Consider the following 21,565-nt stretch of genomic DNA (forward strand, 5'->3'; position numbering starts at 1 on the left):
ATTTCCCCAAAAAAACATTGCCTCAGGGTTCTTTTTACCATTAACCATTTGCAATGTTGATGCTAGAGAAATTTTGTATTTGGAGAAATCACACACAGAATGCATAAATCAAAACAAAACAGTTCCAACCACCAGAGGGTTAACCTCTAAAGAACTTTCTGTTTGTCAGAAACTATCACTATTAACACTAACGTACTACCGGTATTGATATATTTGTGCCTTTAATCAAATTTCTTCTTTTGTGCCAGAGTTAGAAAAAGTTCCTTAATCAATCTAAATCTTTTCAAAGGTTAATATTTTCTTTCTGTTAGATGACAGCAGATTACAGCTTAGAAACACCAATAACATGAAAGTGTTGATATCTCTGAAAGTTTAGCATGGGAAACTGCCCCTAGAGTAACAGATGGTGATCTGACCACATTAACTACCACGAATAATGCTATACAAATAGCTTCATGTCATGACATGAATCACCAATAACCAGACATCGTCTGAGGAAAGACTTCATTAAACTCATCACTTCCTGGTCCAAACAGAATCAGTAAATAAACTCATATAGTTCAAATGGATTTCAAATATAACTGAGAAATATATTCTCAAAAAAAAACCAACAAAAAAACCCAAAAAAAAACTGGCTGAAACCAGTCATGTCCAAATTATACATTCAATGCAATGGGTTTTCCCAGAATTCGAAGTTATGCAGCTTGTACAATGTACGTGTAGATCACTTAAAGTCGTAAGATAAATAAGCCACGTTTTTGTCGAAGATCATATAATCTACCACCCCATGTATTATTTAAGAAACGCCAGTAAAGTCTAATACTACTTTTTAAAGTTAAAACAAGCGAAAACACACTTATGCAACATTCAATTTGTAAATCATTTTTTAATAACTGTGCTAACTTACCTACTTCGTGACAAAAGCCACGCAATTTATTGCACCACAATCTAATAGAATCCATAGTTGACATTACCACGTGACAATTGAAATTCTAAAAATAGAACAATAAATGGCGCGGTTGGGTAGTCATGCTTATCTGGTAAATTTCATCTTCAGGAAATAAATGGCATTTGAAATACCTGTTCTCTGGGAACCGTATGCTTCGTAATTTAAATTGAAAGTCAATATTTACATGCAATCGGTACGGTTCACTATTTATTTGTCAGGAAACAAACAAAAACAAATAAACGCAACAAAATAATTCAGTCCACAAGTCCAAGACTAAAAACATTGTTATGGTAAGGGAGATAATTTTGCACAAACACGTGTTTTTCGAAAACAAAAAGTTAGATTGAAAACTGTGCCAATTTTGTTCTTTTTGTAGAAAGACAAAATATGCTGAAATATAAAATTTAGCCACTCCGGTGGTACAACGATGCTGAATAATTTTAAGACGCCAAAGGTAGACGATTGAAGGGCAGCAACTCCATTTAAAGTGGGTGGATGACATCTATCACGTGACGTGGTTTATTTTTGATATAGACGTCAACTTCTCATGACGGAAGTGATATCAATATTTTGTGTGTGATTTCTTTCTAAAATGGCGTTCACAGTTATATCAAAACTATTGTTGGTAAGTTTACTAGGCGCCAGTGCTGTGTATTCTGCCAGTACCACGCCTCAAGATACTCCAACTTCTTCAAAACCAGCATCTACTAGTAGTACTACTCCTGTTCCGAGTGCGACCTCTCCACCGAACCCTTCACCAACAACTCCAGTTATTCCGACAACATCACTGACGCCCGAAGAAGGTACGTATGGAAACTTAACAGATAAAGATTTCCTAATGGTAGTTATTGTGATTTTATGTAAAATAATGAGTCACTAATTCAGACCAAGAGAATTCAGAAACCTCTTGGATTTGATCTGAAATGCTCAAACAGATTTTCAGATCATCCCAATTGTACATATATCTCATTATATTTTCATTCCAATATATTATTCCGTGTAAAATGTATTTTTGTATACATGTATATTGATGTTTTGTATACTGTTCTTAATGGACATAATATGCAAATAAAAAAGTTGAAAGTTGAAGTTGAACAGATAGCCTACAACCAGTGCCGGACTGTGTCCACCTGTCCATTAAAAGCTCATTAAAAAAAGTGGGCCTAAGCTCATTAAAAAAAAAGGTAGGCCTAAGCCTATAAAGAAAAAAAGAAAAAAGAGAAAGAAAAAAGAAAAAAAGAAAAGAGAAAGAAAGGAGAGGGGGGGGGGAAAGAAAGAAGGAAGGAGAGGACAGGACACAGGGCAGGAGAAAGAAAAGATAGGAAAGAAATGACTGACAAACAACACAAAAAAATAAGTGTTCTAGAATTCTCAAATTCTGATATCTAATTGTATCAGGAAATCAAGCATTTGCCTTCTGCTTTGGTTTGAAATGCTTGGAAAATGGGTTTGCGGTTGTCAATTTTCAAAATTTTTCTGGGGGGAGAACCCACCCAGACCCCCTTCGGACGCGCTCGTAACATGCCTTTGGCGCGTACTTGTGTGGGCCTTGGTCAATGACCTGACGTAACGTATTGTCATTATCATTGGCCTTTTTTATGGGGTTTTATTTTCAGTCTATGATAAACTTTCAAACTAATCAAAATCATAATTTGAAGTAGCCAAGTCTCTGACTCAATATCATCGACATTGAAAACACAAATAATGTGTCAATTTAAATCAACGTTGATGTTGTGATCTTAAGCAGTGGACACATTAGCCGAATCATTCGGCCGAATCAATCGGCGCCAAATTTTATTCGGCCGAATGGGTGGACACACTAGCCGAATGCTTCGCCCGATTCAACAGTCGATTGCATCACCTTTCATGTCACATGATTAAACATGGCGGCGTCTATGTCTTCAAACTATCACGTGACTTCTCGATATGAGTGGTGATTGGCTAATGAATTCTACATTCGACCGAATGCTTCGGCGAAGTGGATACACCAGGCGAATATATCAAACCTGTTTGATTCGGGCGAATCATTCGGCCGAATAGAAATTCTGCCAAATGACAGTGGACACACTAGGTGAATTTCGACGTCGATTGATTCGGCCGAATCATTCGGCTAGTGTGTCCACCGCTTTACCGGGAAAAGATGGGCTTCTGAGAGTGATATCCAATATTTGAGACAAAATAAACATTTTAACATTTTAACATTGGTGTACCATAATGCGTTTCAGCGGCATTTGTAACAAGGGACTTGAACTAAACATATTCCGCAAGCCGTGTTAAACAGTGACGCCATATTCTCATCTGGAGAGCATACGCAATAAATACTATGATGTAGACTGGAATAACCAGACATAGAGATTGCTATTCGATTGAGACCTTTGGCATATTTCGCCAAACATAACTGATTAGAACTTACAGTAAAAACAGAAATGATTGAATGTAAATCAGTTTACATACATTCATGGTACATTATTATACGCGTTGCAACCCATTTTCTAGGTCCTAAATATTCGCGATTTAGCTCCTTTAAGCAGTATAATGTAATAATTATCAATACTGGTACTGGTAGTTAATAAAACTGTCTCGAAGTGATTCCACTACTGATGTCTTCTGTCTTAAATGCCTCCAGTCACAGTAGTGGATGATGGTTTTAAGGACTTCCTGTGTGCAAGTTTTGTAATCATTTAATAACTAAAAAGTTATAGGTGTGTAACTCCCTTAATTTCTACATAATGCAAGAGCTAAATCTGCCTATTGCTGGTCTTTCTTTTAGCCAGAAATTTTATCTAAATTATTAATGAAACATTAATGAACTTATCCAGACCATATAGGCATAATCAACTCTCGATGCCATCGTTAGCCTGCGATATTTAGTGGATTGCAATACATTTTTTAAAAAAATAATTAAAAATGGATACAAGACTTTGTTGTTTATCGTATCAACTTTACTAATGATGATCGAGGCTAGGCCTACAATTCAAGTGCTAATATCGCGGCTCAGAGTGAAGCAACTTTACTGAAAATTTTAGCATATTCTATTTACGTTATCTATTCTTTAAAGTAGCTAAGTCTCTGACTCAATATCATCCAAAATCTTCGACATTGAAAACAAGATTTATTTGTTGGTTTAAATCAACATTGATGTTGTGATCTTACTGGGAAAAGATGGCCTTCTGATATCCAATATTTAAGACAAAATAAACATTTTACAATTGGTACACGAATCGTGTACCATAATGCGTTTCAGCGCTATTTGTAATAAGGGACTCGAAAAACGAGGCTAGGGATATATTCCATAAGTCATGTCAAACGGTGACGCTATATTCTTATCTGGAGAGCAAGCCCAATAAATAATATCGGCGTATGTTCAGCAATCTCAATCGAGTGCAAATTTCTAGCGTCTAGTTATTCTAGTCTACATAACTCCATTTGATTTGGTGCAATGTGTCTAGCCTCGTCCCCCGAGTCTCTCAATACAACTGGGGCTGAAGCGCATTATGGTACACGATTCGTGTACCAATGTTAAAAAAATTATTTTATCTTAAATATCGGATATCAGAAGCTCATCTTTTCCCGGTAAGTTTACATCATCAATGTTGATTTAAATTGACCAATAATTCGTGTTTTCGATGTTGAAGATTTTGGAGGATTTTGAGTTACGGACTTAGGTCCTTTAAGACAAAATAAACATTTTACAATTGGTACACGATTCGTGTACCATAATGCGTTTCAGCGCTATTTGTAATAAGGGACTCGAAAAACGAGGCTAGGGATATATCTCACAAGTCATATCAAACGGTGACGCTATATTCTTATCTGGAGAGCAAGCCCAATAAATAATATTGGCGTAGACTGGAATAACCAGACGCTAGAAATTGAAATTCATTGAGAATACTGGCGTATTTCGCCGAACCTAACTGATTAGAAATTACAGTAAAAACAGAAACGATTGAATGTAAATCAATTTATATACATTCATATTACATTATTGTATGCGTTGCGACCCATTTGTGTCAATTTCTTGGTCCCAAATATTAGCGACTTATCTCCTTTAACTATTATAGCGAGAACTGCCAACTCTTTATCTAATCTCCCATAATATCCCTTTAAACTGCCCTGTTGTGTACTTAGCTTAATATATAATAAACCAATTTCCATTGAAATAAAGATGATACCCTACCACATAATTATGTGATTAATTGATCAAATCAGATGGCCTAACAAGAATTAGCGTGCACAGGATGTCTGGCATGAACTCACCTCGGTGTTGTCATGGTGGCCTGTACGCCTTCATCATTTGAAACATTGCTTAGAAAATGTAGTATAAATTGCATTGCCATACAAAAAAACTGTACAGTAACTATTTTAGTGACCCACTCTTCACCATTTGTGATAGAATTACTTATTTCAATTCAACTGTAAGGCTTTGTGTTAAGAATTCTGCATTTGAAGCTATGTTTACTTGCGCAAAGCCTATGGGAATAAGACTGAAAGGCCGCTACAATATTGCAGATATATCTTGTCATACTTATAAATACATGCTACTCTGCTTTATTTTATTAGAATGTAATTTTCCTTTACAAATACTTAGTAAATAGGATTTGTATCGCTGTCATGGTTGCCATGGTTCAAGATGAGCAGAATTATTTACTCATATGTACCTCTCCTCTATTGTGATAAACTGACAGAATACTTCAATTATACCACTATAAATAGCCAAGTAAGTCGTGGAAATGGGCCCACAAAGCAACTACATCTCATGTTGACCAGATTTGATGAGAATCCTTTTTATGCTTTCAACAAAGCTTTTCCAGACACATAATAATATATCTCTGGAACAGAAAGTTTGAGAATGCAGAAAATCAAGACGGTTTATCCTATCCCAATGCTTCACACCAAGTATGAAAATCAATAGAGTTCATTCTCTCATACCAAATTTGAACAAAATCTATTAAAAAGTGTAGCCAGATCTTCACAGAGGTCCACCCATATAGTGATATACACATATGTTGTTATGTACGTAAAAGTGCCCTTAAGAGTTGAAAGTTGAAGAAGGATATGCAGAAATGTTGCCGTATAGACAAAATTCTCACAACCCACATAGCACATAAAGCCATAGAAATAAAAAAATACCATACATGATGTATATTTGTCTCAAATGAAGTATTTTGTTGACAAGACATCAAACACCAATCTGTTCAATCATGCTGTTATGATTAGTAATTAAATACATTTAAGTATATAGATTTTTCATAAACAATGGGCAGGCTTGTACAAATATAAAAAAAAACTGAACAGAATTGATCTATTTTTGGACTGATATTCCTATTAGAGATTCAAATATAACACTATTGTAGTTAGCAGGGTGCTAAAATCACATCCAAAGTCTTGAATTGGGATGAATAACTACTTTTAAAGACACAATGACATTTGGTAAGATTTAGATAAAGAGCTGGTCGTTCTTACTATAAGAGTTCATAGTTCATAACTAGATAATGGAAAATTAAAGATACATTATGTAAGATTTAGATAAAGAGCTAGCCATTTGTGCTATGATAGTTCAAAAATAGATAATGCAAAATGTATATATTGAAAATTTCATTCAAATTACTTTATTTTGCTTCTCAATTTTTAAATTAAATCATTAAATGTCCGAACCGTTCTAATCTACATAAAATCGGAGCCATCCGATGGCATCGAGATTTGATTATGGTCTTGCCATGTTAATAAATGTCTATCTACTAATTGATAATTTATATTCAAGGTCCAAAGAAAGACCTGCAATAGACAGATTTCTCTTACATAATTGAAAATTTCATTCAAATTGCTTTACTCTGAGTGAGTAAAGTTTTGAATGTTTTACGATGTAGCCTAGATTTTTTTATTATCAGAGCAACTAAGGCTTGACTATCCATTTTATAGCTCTAATCTATTTAAATCTCAGCCATCTGATGTTCTAGATAGTAGACTTGTCATGTGACTAAATGTCTAAATAATAGTTTAAATAACATTAGTGAAAATAAAGAACTGCAGTAGGGCAGATTTAGCCTTTTACATAATGTATCTTTAAGTGTATATGGTTTTAAACTGTGTGTTTAACTTGTATTCAGCAATTAATAATAAATATGTCACGTTGTAGTTTATTATATAACTCCGCTTCAAGTAACATCAGGATAAGATATATATGTCTATTTTGATATATGTAATGTGAATAAGTGCAAACTGAATGTAAATTTACTCAATGGAAATAGTTAAAAAATAGTTGATATTTAACAATAGAGAGTGTCACATAAACTCTGTAATATTTATCATGACTTTATTTATAAATGGATTTTTAGCTCATTCAATTGCATTCTTATGTTACATGGGTTTAAAATCACAAATACATGTATAAGCATATCAGTCACACTACTTTAAAAAAAGAAATGATAGTATTAATATGCATGTATGGTTAAATTGTATACATGTTGTATTTATAGCACAGCTTTCATGTATGGTTAAATTGTATACATGTTGTATTTATAGCACAGCTTTCATGTATGGTTAAATTGTATACATGTTGTATTTATAGCACAGCTTTCATGTATGGTTAAATTGTATACATGTTGTATTTATAGCACAGCTTTCATGTATGGTTAAATTGTATACATGTTGTATTGATAGCACAGCTTTCATGAGTTAACATGTTTAACCACAGAAGCTGTAGGTTGATGTTTTCAACCTGTTAATGAATGAAGCATGCTATAAATGACATGTAACATTGACACCTGCTCAACATGCTCGTTGTTATTGCACAGAAAATCCACCCCACTTCTCTACATGATTTCTACTAAGACTAGCGTAAACCAGGAAAAGTGTGCAATAACATTGAAAATGTCTAGTTATTCTCAAAATATTGTTTTTGTGGTGTTAAATACCATATTAAACCTTTGGTCATAAATTTGAGTACTGACCGCTTTGTTCTACTATAAATGTGTAACTAAGATTTGTATAATTTGTGTATTTTCAGAATGTGCACAGTACAATGGATCCTGTTCCGATTGTGTTGGAGCACCAAAAGCGAGGGTACAAAAAATTATTATTATTTACTTATTAATTGATTTTATGCCTCTAACTATTCTAAGACAAATTGTGACGGTGACAGTTTTAACAATAATTTTTTTAATTTGTTTGAAAATAAGCTGTAAACTTAAAGTCCTCCATGTTTTGTTATCATATATTAAAGACGAGTCACCTGTCTGAAGTATGTAGATATAGTGCAACCACAATTAGTCCTACACTTCACTGCAATCTGGAGACTTGGTTGGCTATATGGTTTAATACCTGGACGTTAGACTGTGAGGTTTGTCAATGTGTCAAGTGGTGTGATTTCGATTCCCATCTTGTATGTGACAAAGAGTAGGGTCGCCTTGTCTGGTTCACTACGCCAATTTGAATTATTGGAATAACATTAAACTATAAACTATATGTTAGTCTCTGCAATCTGATAAGGTAGCAGAAGAGGCAACCTATTTGGTTGTTGGAAAGATTTAAGGGATTACGCTTGCTGAAAAAGCAAGTTACATCAGATTACACTCCTTGTGCTCACAATGTTAGGTTTATGGCTGACAGATGATTCAGTACTGTTGACAAACCCTGTACCATTGGTACTTGCAATATCAGGTTTATAGCTATAGTAATTGTCTTTGACTAATGATTTAGTACAGACCGTGTACTGCTGGTCACTAGGTCTTTTGTTCTTGTCACGGGCATCTGGGAACCAGATTCTTTGGTGGTGTTACTTTGGCCCTTAATTACCTGCTTTTACCTAGATCTGTTGACCCCAGTACAAGATAATGTAGGAAATGGATCTGTATCTTTTGGTGCTTCTCCTCTGATGATTTAGTATTTGGTGCCAGATGATTTAGTACTGCACCACAGGTCAGATGTTATCAATTTTTCTATTTTCAGTGTTTGTATTGTAATGCTGATGAAGTGTGTAAACCATATCCATTTAAAGATGTAATACCAAGTTCTTCTGTCTGTCCTTTATCTAAAGCTAGATGGACAGTGTGCTGGTGTAAGTATCAGAAGACAAAAAGATCATGTATATCCTAATAGTTATGACAACCCATAAATTATTAGACCTATTGTAATATCTTTTTACAAGGAGATCATAATAATCCCAATTTATCTATACTCTCTTGTCTTTATTTGCTTGTCTTTCAAACTTGACACCATGTTCTTTTCCAAATGATTAGTGACTTCTATTTCATTATTTGATCAAGTTATTTGCTCTTTCTAGCAATCAATTCAAAGAGTAAGTTTCTGCTGTTGGGAAATAGAAAAAAAGACTTTTTTAGGTTTGAAAGTTGCAGAATTCAATTAAAAATTATTGCAATCAGCATTGATGTTTCTAGTGGGTTATTCATAGTTCTGTGTACCTCACGCCAAAAACTCGCCAGAACAGATCATTTCATTGGCTAATCCATCACATCATTGGGAATGTGTGTTATATAACAACTCTTCCAGATCCTAGTGTAGTAAAGAGAAGTAAAAAGAAATTTTGAACTTTAAAAAGGAAACGAAATATGATCTGTGTTTTAATCAGATAGACTGCAAATTAAACTACCAGTAGCCGTGACCTGTAGGTGATGCTGGATGTTCTTTCACATTCAGTGGAATATCCATTATCCAGTACCAGCTCTTTGTCTATTTAGTAATCTCACATGTCTCACAATTGATGTATTTTTGTATTGTAGTAAATTTTGAAGCGATGTTGATATCTGTTGGAGTTCTGGGTGGTATAATACTGTTGACTATCACATGTTGTTGTGTTTATTGTTGCTGTTGTCGAGGTGGAAACAAAAAAAGGTAAGTTTCAACAATACCAAGCCATACACAAATATTCTCGTTGTTATACCACATGAAACAGGGAAAGCAAATAATAGATGAACATCCATCGGTAAACTGCAGCAAACTCGAGATAACTGAACAGGATACAGATCTTTCCAAATTGTCATTAGACAACACAGCCCTAAATCTTTCACAAACATGGAACAAACAGTAATGGTACATTACTTCAGTACAGGAAATCCAAAAGGCCAAAATAAACCAAACTGTAGAGTTACATTAACTTGATTCCATTATGGTGAGAATTAATCACCAATCACCTGTAATCTTTAAAGGTGCTAAATCGCTAATATTTTGGACCTAGAAATTGACACAAATGGGTCGCAACACATATAATAATGTAATATGAATGTATATGAACTGATTGACATTCAGTTGTTTCTGTTTTTACTCTAATTTCAAATAAGTTATGTTTGGCGAAATGTGCCAGATGTCTCAATCCAATGGTCTCTAGCGTTTGGTTATTCCAATCTACACCGATAGTATTTATTGGGAATGTTCTCCAGATAAGAATATGGCGTCGCTGTTTGACATGACTTGTGGAGTATGTCTAATTTTGTTCTTCGAGTCCCTTGTTACAAATGGCGCTGAAACGCATTATGGTACACGATTCTTGTACCAATGGTAAAAAATGTTTATTTTGTCTTAAATATTGGATATCAGAACAATCTTTTCCTGGTAAGATGACTCCATCAATGTTGATTTAAATTGACAAATGATTTGTGTTTTCAATGTCAAAGCCTTTGGATGATATTGAGTTAGAGACTTAGCTACTTTAAGTGACATTTAGCGATTGAAATACACATTAACAGGACAAAATTTTCATGGGAACAATCATTGTTTTTTTCAAACAACATGACGGCTCAAAAGTATACTCTTATTGTTATCAAGCACAATGACATTATCATCATGTTGTTAGAATAAAACCAGTGATTGTTTCCTATAAAATTTGTGTTCTATCAACCTGTATGCTGCTTTTTTGGCCCATCTCTGAAAAATGAAAAGATTCCTTTTTTATTGAGTTAAATGTATTTGCAGATATGACAAGGAAGATGCAAAATGGGAACGACAGAAGAAAGACAGAAAAGAAAAAGCTGAAGAAAGAAAAATGGAAAGAAAAGATAGATTAGATGAAATCAGAAGGAAATATGGTAATTTTATATTTTGATCAGAATTTATGTGAAAATAAAAAAGATGAATTTGATTGTTGTCATATGAATAAACAATTCTATTCAATTAATTTGTCATTCCGTGGCTAAAAAACCCCCGGTATGACCATAATAACTAGTACAATGTTGAGACGACCTGTTCTTACAAATTTTTCCGATATGTTTCCTAATCTAAGTCACATCAACAAGTTTTTTTTATTCTCAGTATTAGCCATTTTAAATCTGTTTGAACCCATCAGTTTGTGCAAAGTCAAATTTTATTAAACATATTCCAAGTACCAAATATTCCAAGTACCAAAATGTTTGGCCCAAAGTCCAACAATCTTTTTTGAAAAGTCAAATAAGAATTTTAATGACTTGTTACAGGACTTGAGCTTCAGAGCCAGAACAATGACAATGCATGAAAAAAATTAGAGTAATATTTTTAATTTTATCCCCATAAGCTAATCTGTCCAACCCAAAAAACATTTGCTTGCAAGTGTATGCAATTACCATATTATCTATACACTAAAACGCTTCAATTTGGGTTACTAGATTAAGAATAAATCAATTTCTAGAGCTCCCCAGGTTTGAGGTATCATAAAATAATTGAGGGGAGGTAACTCTTCAAAGTGACCCTAATATCATATTATCTCCCCTTACACCACAGTACGAATACATTGACTATTGTAGTTTAATTTTGATTAATTAATTAATTAAGTGTATATGTTTTCACCTTAACTAGTCAAAGTTATGATCACGGAGGATGATAAAGGTAGATTTCTTCTGGGTTTAAAGAATTTAAAATTTGGTGATCTGACCAATTTAATCGAAATATAGATTTTTGTACTGAATTTCGATTTTATTGTAATTAGTTATTAAACACTGGCAAAAGAATAAGTTGGCATTTGAAATAGATGATTGGATAAAATGAGATTTTAAAAAAAATATATTTAAGAAATATTAAAAAAAGAAAAGAAAAAGAAAATCTATGTTTTGATTGGAGATCCATTTCTTCGTTACTGTATCTTTAGTTGTCACACCATTGGTTTTGTTCAGTATTCATCGCCATCGGTTTCATGCTTCCCATGTTACAATTGTTGGCTATTCATTCAATTCACATATTTTTGCCTTTAGTGGATATATTTGTCATTCTTGGCTGTCTCTCCTTATATTGTTTTATAGTGCTTGTGTATTCTCTTTGGTATAAATTTGTTTAACCCTTTGGTGCCATGTGTCAGAAATTTTTTGACTTAAAGATTTATCCCTACAGTTTTAGACATCAAAATCAGTAACCCACTCCTCTCCTTCTGTAGTTTATTAAAGGTAGATGTAGGGTTTAAACATGTTTTTCTTCCATTTTAGAAAAGTTGTTGTCATTCTCAGTCAAAATGATGTATTAGAATAGAAATTAAAGTATGTAAATAAATTGAATTCTGTGTACAACAAACATTTCTGTAACATAACATAAGAGTCTTCTTACTTTACACTCTCAAAATAGACATATTAGAAACTTAGACACTGAGGGGTCAGGGTGGAAGGTGGGGGAGATGTCAAAATAGTTGTTATAATTATGACTTCAAAACATACCTGGCACTGAAAGGGTTAATAGTGATGAATGAGGTTTGGAATACTATGCTGCTGGTGGGTGTGTGTATTATATTCTATGGTCCCTTACAGTCCCTCATCTCAAATAGAACTAAAAACATGATAAGATTAAGTTTTTTTCTTTTAGTTTTTAATTTATATATTTTGTTTTCGTTTTGAATTAAATATTGTTCTTTTAATTAAGGAACTATACAAAATACATAATGTATATGTCATCTCAGTTAATAACATTTTTTAGTTTGAAAAGTTGATAAGAATGATATTTTTGGTACAGTATTTATTTCCATATTCTATGAAGGTTTCTCATAGTATATTACATTATGTCCCCTTGCATGTGGAATCAGAATTGGGTTGATATGTGGAATATGTGCTTGTTGGACGTCAAGGAATAGTAATGTTGCTGTGGGTTGTGATTATACCGTAATATGATAATCGTTCTGTGACGGGGAAGCATGCTGAATACACATAGGACACAAATAGTGTATTTATTTAAAGATACATTATGTAAGATTTAGATAAAGAGCTGACCATTCTTGCTATTATAATTCAAAAATAGATAATGTAAAATGAAAATATTGAAAATTTCATTCAAATTACTTCATTCTGAGCCAAGTTATTACTGTTTCTAGTTTTGACAAGATTTTTAAATGGCCAACCGTTCTAATCTACATATGTAATTAAAATCTCAAGTATCTGATGCCATTGAGAGTTGATTATGGTCTTGTTTTGTTAATAAATGTCTATTTAATAGTTTAGATAACATTTCAGGCGTAAAGAAAGACATGCAATATGCAGATTTAGCTCTTGCATAATGCATTATGTAAGAACTAAATCTGCCTATTGCAGGTCTTTCTTTTAGTTTCAAATGTTATATAAATTATTATTTAAACATTTATTAACATGACAAGGCTATAATCAACTCTATAGATGGTCAGCTCTTTATCTAAATCCTAAAATAATGCATCTTTGATATTGGTCAGATCGAGCACGGCAAGTATAAATTAGTAGTTTAAGGATGGGAGATGTAGTATCTGACTGTGCTTACCAACTTACCATCAATGTCAGAATGTATTCTTCACAATAAATGTGCAGAATCTAAGACAGTTTATTAAACTAATTAAATAATTAAATAGGTGTCTAGTAGTTAAGATAGGACAAAAATCTGAGGTCCCTTCAAGTATACATTGGATTGCACATAAAAGAACCCTTGGCAGTTGGAATTTAATGAAGAGTAGACTAAAATGCTGCTGCCATGCCAAAATTTCTCCTCCCTTGCATTGCACATGTGACCATTGAAAAAAAATAACCGTATGTTAGTCTCAACACCATTCATTGATTAAATAAATACTCAGAATTAAACACTTCCTGCATGTCCTGTCACAATCTAACTGAAATTAGATCTTTATTTCTTTGTGGTTGTCATTTTTCTTTTCACCTCTACAATTCCACGTTCTGTTTATCATAGTCTGGCTTAAAATCTCTGTCATGGGTTAAAATCAGTAGAAGTGACTGTAACGTTACATTAGCTACTGTTTGTCATCGCAAATAAACCCCAGTAATTTAAGGTAAGCTTCTCTGATTGGCTAACATCAGTAGAACAACCATTTGTCATTGTGAACCAAACTTAGTAAAGTATTCTAGCATTGGAAGCCATACCATGCTTCATTTTGACTCAAGAAAACACGTTACAAAGCAAATTGTCTGGTAAACGGTGATGGTCGTGTCAATTGAACATCATCATTTAAAAGATGTTGTGGCATGAAAGCTGTACTAATGTATAAATGTAAACAACTTTAAATAAGAAGAGAAAAAAAAAGTATGGTCTAATTTTACTTAGAGTGGTCTCATCACAAACTCTTTGAATCTAAAACTACACAATGTTATAAATATGGATGAATTCATATTAACTTCACTGTCTTGGCATATCACAGAATTCACAGCGCTCACCAAATATGTGTTTATTTGATCCTTTTTCTATTCTTAAATAATTTAAATATATGATTTAAATATATATATTTTATGGCCCGATCTTAAATTTGATCTATCCTAAAGGCACAACAAGACATATCGTTCACGAATGTATCTAAATAGAAAAGTAATGTGCTATTTTAAAGTGAAGATTGTTGTTATTGTGTACATGTTATTGAGCACACCTGGGTATTAAAAAAATCTTCATGAAATATCTTAGCTGGCTTGAATAAAAAATAAAATTATTGGCAAAGACACATGACGATGGTTGTGTGAAAGCAATAGCAACCAATGTTGAGTTGCTTGAATTGATCAATTACAATGCATTTTTAAAACAAGTATTTTTGAATGTATGGTCTTTATTTAAACAGTTTTCTGGCATGTTGGGTTAATATTTATTTTACTTTTCCAAAGATGTATCTGAGAATTTCCTACAAGCAGTATGTTGTATTTAAAACAATACAACCTATTGATTTAACATGTCATTAAGAATTTTTAAATATTTATACATTTCTCGAATAGATATGTAATAGAAATGAAATGAATGGGGTTTAACATGGGCTAATGAAGATGGGCATAGGCCATGCAGTGGTGCTACAACCTACTCTGATTTCAAATTCCAATTGTTAAGGGTTCTTTTACGTCCCATGTCAGTGTGAACACTGGACCTAAGGTTTTTTGTCTCATCCGAAATGACTAGGCACGGTTCTTTGGTTCTGTACCACTGATGGGAAACACCGAGGGCAAACCCAAGACCTCTTTAGCGAGCCAGCGCTTTATTCACTGTTCCACCAAGGGTTCCAATATGTCATAGGAGGGTCTAAGATACTTCTTTGGAAAGGTAAATGATTCAGCGTTCGAACATCGTATTTAAGAATATGCCAGGTACCAAATCCTCTTGAAAATTGTCAAACACCTCTTGAGCTTTGTATCTTTATGCCTTGTGCATCTTCTTTCATTAAAAAATTCTCTGTGGGATTTGGAGAGGGGAAAGAACACCACTTTTTATATTTTCAATTTGATTCTTGAAGACCCTATTCACCACCAATTTGTTTTAAACAGTGACGTCCCCAACCCCCAGTTGATTTCATATGCAATGACATTTCTTACAGTTACTGAACTTAAGGATTATTATAACTGTCTTTTGTTTAGAAAATACTTGCAACAAGAGACTGAAATTTTTAGTAAAACTGGACTTCTTTGTTTGGGATGATGATACATTAATTAAACCCCGTTCTATTTGAGCTATTATAGTATTTTTTTCAATGCTTTTCAATTTCTACCAAAATTTGTACAAAATTTATAACAAAATTATTTGCCTTTTATTTTTAAGGTCTGGTTAAAGAAGACAATGCCTACGAAAGATTTGATGCCTAAATGAAGATTTCACCGAGCCGAACTTACAAATTTTATAATTAATACATTTTCATCGCCACCCCTTCACATTGCACACTGTTCATGAAACTGAATAAAGATTTAAAAAGTTGGCAGAATTCAGAATTTTAAAAAAAAGGAGTTACAGGGTCACATTTAATTGATTGGTCCTAACTGTTTTAAGGTCTTATCCCCACTCTTTCAAAAGATGAGCCAAACAAAAAAAGACATAAATATCATTTGGATGGAAAATATTTGTTCCCTTTTAGAATCTGACTTTTGACCTTGGGACATTAAAATGATGGTGCCCTGGATATTTGTAGTTATTTATGTTATCATATAAATACAAGTTCAGAACAAAATAGAGTGCCTTATATACCAATACTAAAGAGGACTTGAATTAAGTTATTGATGTAGTATAAAACTTCATATTGTTTGAAATCAGACTTTTAACTATGTATCCATTTATTCTGGATATACTACACTGACATGTGAAATATTTTCTTTGTAGATGGTGTTCTGATCAAATGAACTTACTCTCCAATTAAATTACAGTACTGCGTTATACAGTGAATTATGGGAATTTTTAAACACTATCATACAAATGATGGTGTTGTTTTTAGGGTTAGAGTATGATAATAAATATTCGTCATGTTGCCAGAACATCATGGTAATATATGAAAATAGATTATATTAAAATGTAGTGTAAAAATCAGATAAAGAATAAACGAAACAAAATCGTAATCTCATTTAATTACATTGTATGAAACTGTAAATTGGTATTATTATGATCAATACCCCAGAATCTACTGTGTGTACTTATAATATATCATGGTGATAAAAATTAGATTATATCACTGTGTAGTATAAACATCAGATAAACGAAAAAGTAATTGTAATCTTGTTTTAATTAGATAGTATAAAACTTTAAAATTGTTTGATTAATACCCAGAATCTATTGTGTGTATGTACTACTCATAATAAATCTTGGTTCAAGAAGAGTTATATTTATCACTTGTCTACTCGTGTTACAAGTACCAAGATAGTTTATATAAACTAAAATAAGTAAGCTGAAAGGACCAGTCTCATATGTATATAACTTAATATAAATCTGCATGAAAGTCTCTTAAAAACCTATATTCTTGTATTGCGCAGTTATTCGAAGCTTTGTGGTACTTTTCATGAAATGCCACCATATGTAAGTACCTTGATAACCTTGCCTATAACATGCCGAAGTCATGGTAAAATTACTAGTCTTTGATAGAATTAAACAATAAAATTGTATAAATTACTTAACTCCAAAAGGCTAAACATTTGGATTTGAAACTTTCAGGCAAGGTAATTGGACTGTTTCTTTACTTCAGGGTGTTTCATTCACATACTTTCATCAACAGATACCCTGCATAATCTGGGATTTCTCCTTTAAAGCATTACAAAAAAGTAATGACATTATGTATTGATAATCAAATTACATATTTTAAATAGGGTAGTTTGTATCTCAATAGTTGATTTAAAAAATATTTTTTAAAATTCTACATCAACGCTCAAATGTTTACATTTATAAACATTCGTCTAATATGATTGTTTGAAATGATGATTGAAATATTTTCATGGAGTTTTTCAGTGAGTAGAAAATGAATATTTTTCTAGCGAGTGCTTTCAGAGGTTTGTGTTGCGATCAAATGGATCAATATGTGTAACCGGATAATTTTGTATATAAGCTTTATGATAGGTTGATATATATTTTTAAATATTACTAATAAATAGGCTTCTCATAATTATTGGTGCATTTTGGTTTATTAACATAATCTGAATTATATATTTAAGAAAATATCAAAGTCTATTTTAAAATATTTATATAAAAATTTCACTTGAAGGTTGTTAGAAATTGGTGCTTCTATATATTTAGTAAAAATAATACATTTCTCTATATTTCTGGTTATGTATTCATAATTACTCGTTATAAAATTAATCAGTTTAAAGAAGTTAGATGATTGAGGTATATAAGACCCTCACTTTACACATTTGTCAACAGGTCTATTTTAAGGAATTAAATAATACAATGTCTTGATACAGTATGAAAGTAGATTTCTTATTGTTTTTAAACGGTCCAAGTGATGAGTGGTTTATAGTTTATGCCAATAGTTAACTATATACATTCATTTTAAACAAATTTACTCATTCCACACTTGCACATTGAAATAATTTATAATTAAATTTTTTTATTTTTCCTACTGGAAATAGTAATCATATCTAATATCTTGACTATATATACATTTATATGCACTATGTAAAAAAAAACTTGGTCACAGAATGATATCTGGTATCTATCTATTGTAACTTGTTTTTGTCTTTCTGTTGTTTGTGCCATTGATTGTATATTTTTGTTAGTAGAAGATATGTATATTCTTTATTAATAACACTTAAGCCCACATCAGTTTGAATTTTTGTTCTTTGGAAATGCCTGTTAACATTTTACTTACTATTTCTTGGTGAGGAAAAATAATTTAAAAGTAAAAAATACTTAGTTGCTCTACTCAAAGGCTTTTAGGTCAAATTTTTCAGTTTTGAAATTCCAAACAAAACGTCATTCATGTGACTCGAGTGACTGATTATTTATCCAGGTCCTGAAGAAGTAAAAATGAAATTGATTTGGCCGTAGTGTTGTATTTTTATATCTACAAATTTATTATGTATCATAGAAAGTTTTGGTCTAATTGGAATTAATGCTTGATTTTGTTCTGTTTTATTTTTCGGATGGTTATTCCACTTAATCTTTATGGACATTTGATTGACGGTCCAATCAAGCTCAGATGTACAATTATGCTTTCATCACAGGCTTTTCTTGCTGGATCAAGCTTATTTTGTGGCTTACTCTAGAATGTTTCTTAGGAAACACTTGTCTATGATAACACCCTTGGTGGAAGTGGACGTGAAACTCCAGAAACGAACGAGACTTTTCTTTAACATGTCTTTTAGATGTAAGTTGAGTAACAAACCAAATAACATAATGACAATAACATCTGATTTTAATTTAATTGATGAATTTTCCTCTTATCAAAGGTGGCCACTTTCAATTTCTGTCAAAATAGAACTTTTTTTATTTAGACAAGGCTAGATCAATATGATTAAAAATCTTGCTGTTTTTTTGATATTGTGTTTTTGCTTGATGTGCTGCCAAAGTCAGAATTTTCACAACATTGCAAAGACATAAATTGTTTGAAGGGAGATAATTAAATTGACACCTGTTTCATTGTTCACCCAAATCTGGTTGTGTCCTATCTGTCAACAAGATCAAATATTTTTCAAGGTTAGATTTACATGTTTTAAGTGCTTTATTGTGTACTTCTTCATTCTGTTTGGTATTTCCAATGATAAAATACAAAACAAAAATGTCAGGTAACTGTGTGGACTTCTGAAAAGAAAAGTGGTATCGGCTATCAGGTGTTCTAGAAAGAGAGAATAGTTTGCCCCGTACATGACAGCTGCTTTTATCTATAGTTTGGATGAATATATTCATTCAATATCATAATTGTAATTGCTATTTCCAGACTGAAAATAAATGAAATGAAATGAAATGGGGTTTAACATCCTACTGACTTATGATCACAAACACATGTAGATCCCAATTTCAGATAATTTGTATCTTTATTGGCCAGAGGAACTGGTCTCGAAATTTCTGTTCTCAATTGATAATTCATCGTTCTTTCTTATTTTATTCAGTTGAGCGTTCAATTTCGTGATTAATGAAATTTATATATATATGGGAGGTAACTCTCATGATGTATTTGCTTGGCACATGATGGTACAGTTGTACAACTATTTTTTTAGACATATAGGAGTTTAACCAGCACTGAGCCAAATATCAACATTTTGGAATCAATTATTTAAAAACAAAATACAGAACTGTTATTCTGTATTAAACAATAAGACAGTTGTCATAAAATATTGATAAATATATACCGATAAGTATGGGTTTAAATACCTTGTTACTAGGCATTAACATCATGTGACAGTAACACAGCACTGAGAAAGTTGTCCAACCATTGTGACTGTTCAGATCATGCAAGATTGTTCTTTTCTTTGCTAATTTATGATATTTATGTATATTAAGCATAGTTGTTATGTTTTGCTTTCAATTTTATGTTGATTTTACTTTTTATCAAAAAATAACAAATGATAAATAATTTTTGTGTTTTGATTGTATGTTATATATATTTACATATCTATATTTTTCTGTAGATAAATAAATTTTGTAAAACTTTACTCTATGACTATTTTCTCATTGTTATGATTTTTAGATAATGTTTAAAGATGCAGCTTAAGTCCATATTTCAGGGGCGTTTCCAGGAATTTTTGCAGGAGGGGGTTTGCCAGGTTCCCGAGACATTGCCTCTATCGTCATTTTGGGGTATATACACACATTGAGCTTTTAAAACAGAGAAATTCAACACCTCGTTGACGTCAATTTTTATTATGAATTAATACGACAATGTGATTCAATTTCATGGATGCAAAGCATTAATTGTGATATCACATGATGTCTATATCATTATCTCGTGCTTTGAGTGCCCATCCTGTCCCACATCTGACGATAAAGGATAAAGTACACGGCCGAGAAACTTTTTCTCATAAAAAGTGTTGATTTATAAAAGAAAATTATGTAGCTGAGCGGGGATCCGCCCCTGTATTTATTAAACATGGTGGCTACTTATTTGAACAGATAAATAGATCCTTCTTCATACAACGCAAAAGTTCTTTGGCAGAAAGTGCCTTACTTTCTGTGGATAGGTCATAATACTCATTACATTCAATATATTACCCCATCTGAAGACTGGCAAACTTTCCTTGTCAGCCTGACAAGTGAGAAAATGACTTGAAAAATCCCAACGGTTCTCAGCAAGGATCAGAACCTGTGATATTCTGGTCTAAAAGTCCCGGTATAAATAAGGAAGTCTGAATAATGAAACGAAATGAAGTTTAACATCCTACTTTTCTGAACCAACCGGGTTAATAAAGATTAGCATCCGCCATGATGTTCTTTGTGAGGAAAGGTTAGCCCATCTGTTTCACATGTCGAAATCGAGTGACTAGATACTGTTCCTTACAGGCCCCTACATCGTGCACCACTGACAGTGGGAAACCATGCTAGAAAATATTTGGTGAACTTTCTCTACCAACACTGAGATCGGACCCCAGACCTCAGGGTTAGTGAGTCATTTCCCCACCGGTACTCACCAATCCCCCTTGACCCTCTAATTCAGAAACTAATCTACCAATCTGATTATTAAAATACAGATCTAGATTTCGTTACCTTTCTTTATATTTTTGATGGCCTATACTACATGAAGATCTGACCGGTTGTACTCTAAGGTCGTGTCAGGGGTCGTACAAACGGCTTTTGACCCTATGACGTTGGACATTGCTAAATCAATCAGCATCCATGTTTCTAGTGGTTCACCCACAGTTCTGTGCATCGCATGCCAAGAGGTCGCTGTAACAGATGGTTTCATTGGCTAATCTCTCCCATCATCCAGAATGCAGATTATATAACAACTCTTCCAGATCTTAGTGTAGTACAGACAAATAAAACAAAATTTGGAACTATAAAAAACGAAACGAAATAGTA

General features: G+C 32.7%; 1 protein-coding gene across 2 annotated transcripts; it reads left to right on the forward strand.

The window, feature by feature from the left end:
• Positions 1-1,465: 1,465 nt before the first annotated feature.
• LOC126807919 (pituitary tumor-transforming gene 1 protein-interacting protein) lies at positions 1,466-20,202 on the forward strand. 2 transcript variants are annotated; one of them, XM_056103178.1, is made up of 7 exons: positions 1,466-1,752; positions 7,956-8,011; positions 8,897-9,005; positions 9,688-9,799; positions 10,877-10,989; positions 11,732-11,761; positions 15,896-20,202. In XM_056103178.1, exons 1-7 carry the CDS (start codon positions 1,542-1,544, stop codon positions 15,937-15,939), a joined length of 675 nt encoding a protein of 224 aa, XP_055959153.1. In that variant the 5' UTR covers positions 1,466-1,541; the 3' UTR covers positions 15,940-20,202. The 2 variants fall into 2 exon arrangements, with proteins under 2 accessions (XP_055959153.1, XP_050388768.2); XM_050532811.2 differs by lacking the exon at positions 11,732-11,761 and having other exon boundaries at positions 1,468-1,752.
• The last annotated feature ends 1,363 nt before the right edge of the window (positions 20,203-21,565 follow it).

The sequence above is a fragment of the Patella vulgata genome, chromosome 9, assembly GCF_932274485.2.
Source record: "Patella vulgata chromosome 9, xgPatVulg1.2, whole genome shotgun sequence".
NCBI classification, from domain to species: Eukaryota; Metazoa; Mollusca; class Gastropoda; family Patellidae; genus Patella; species Patella vulgata.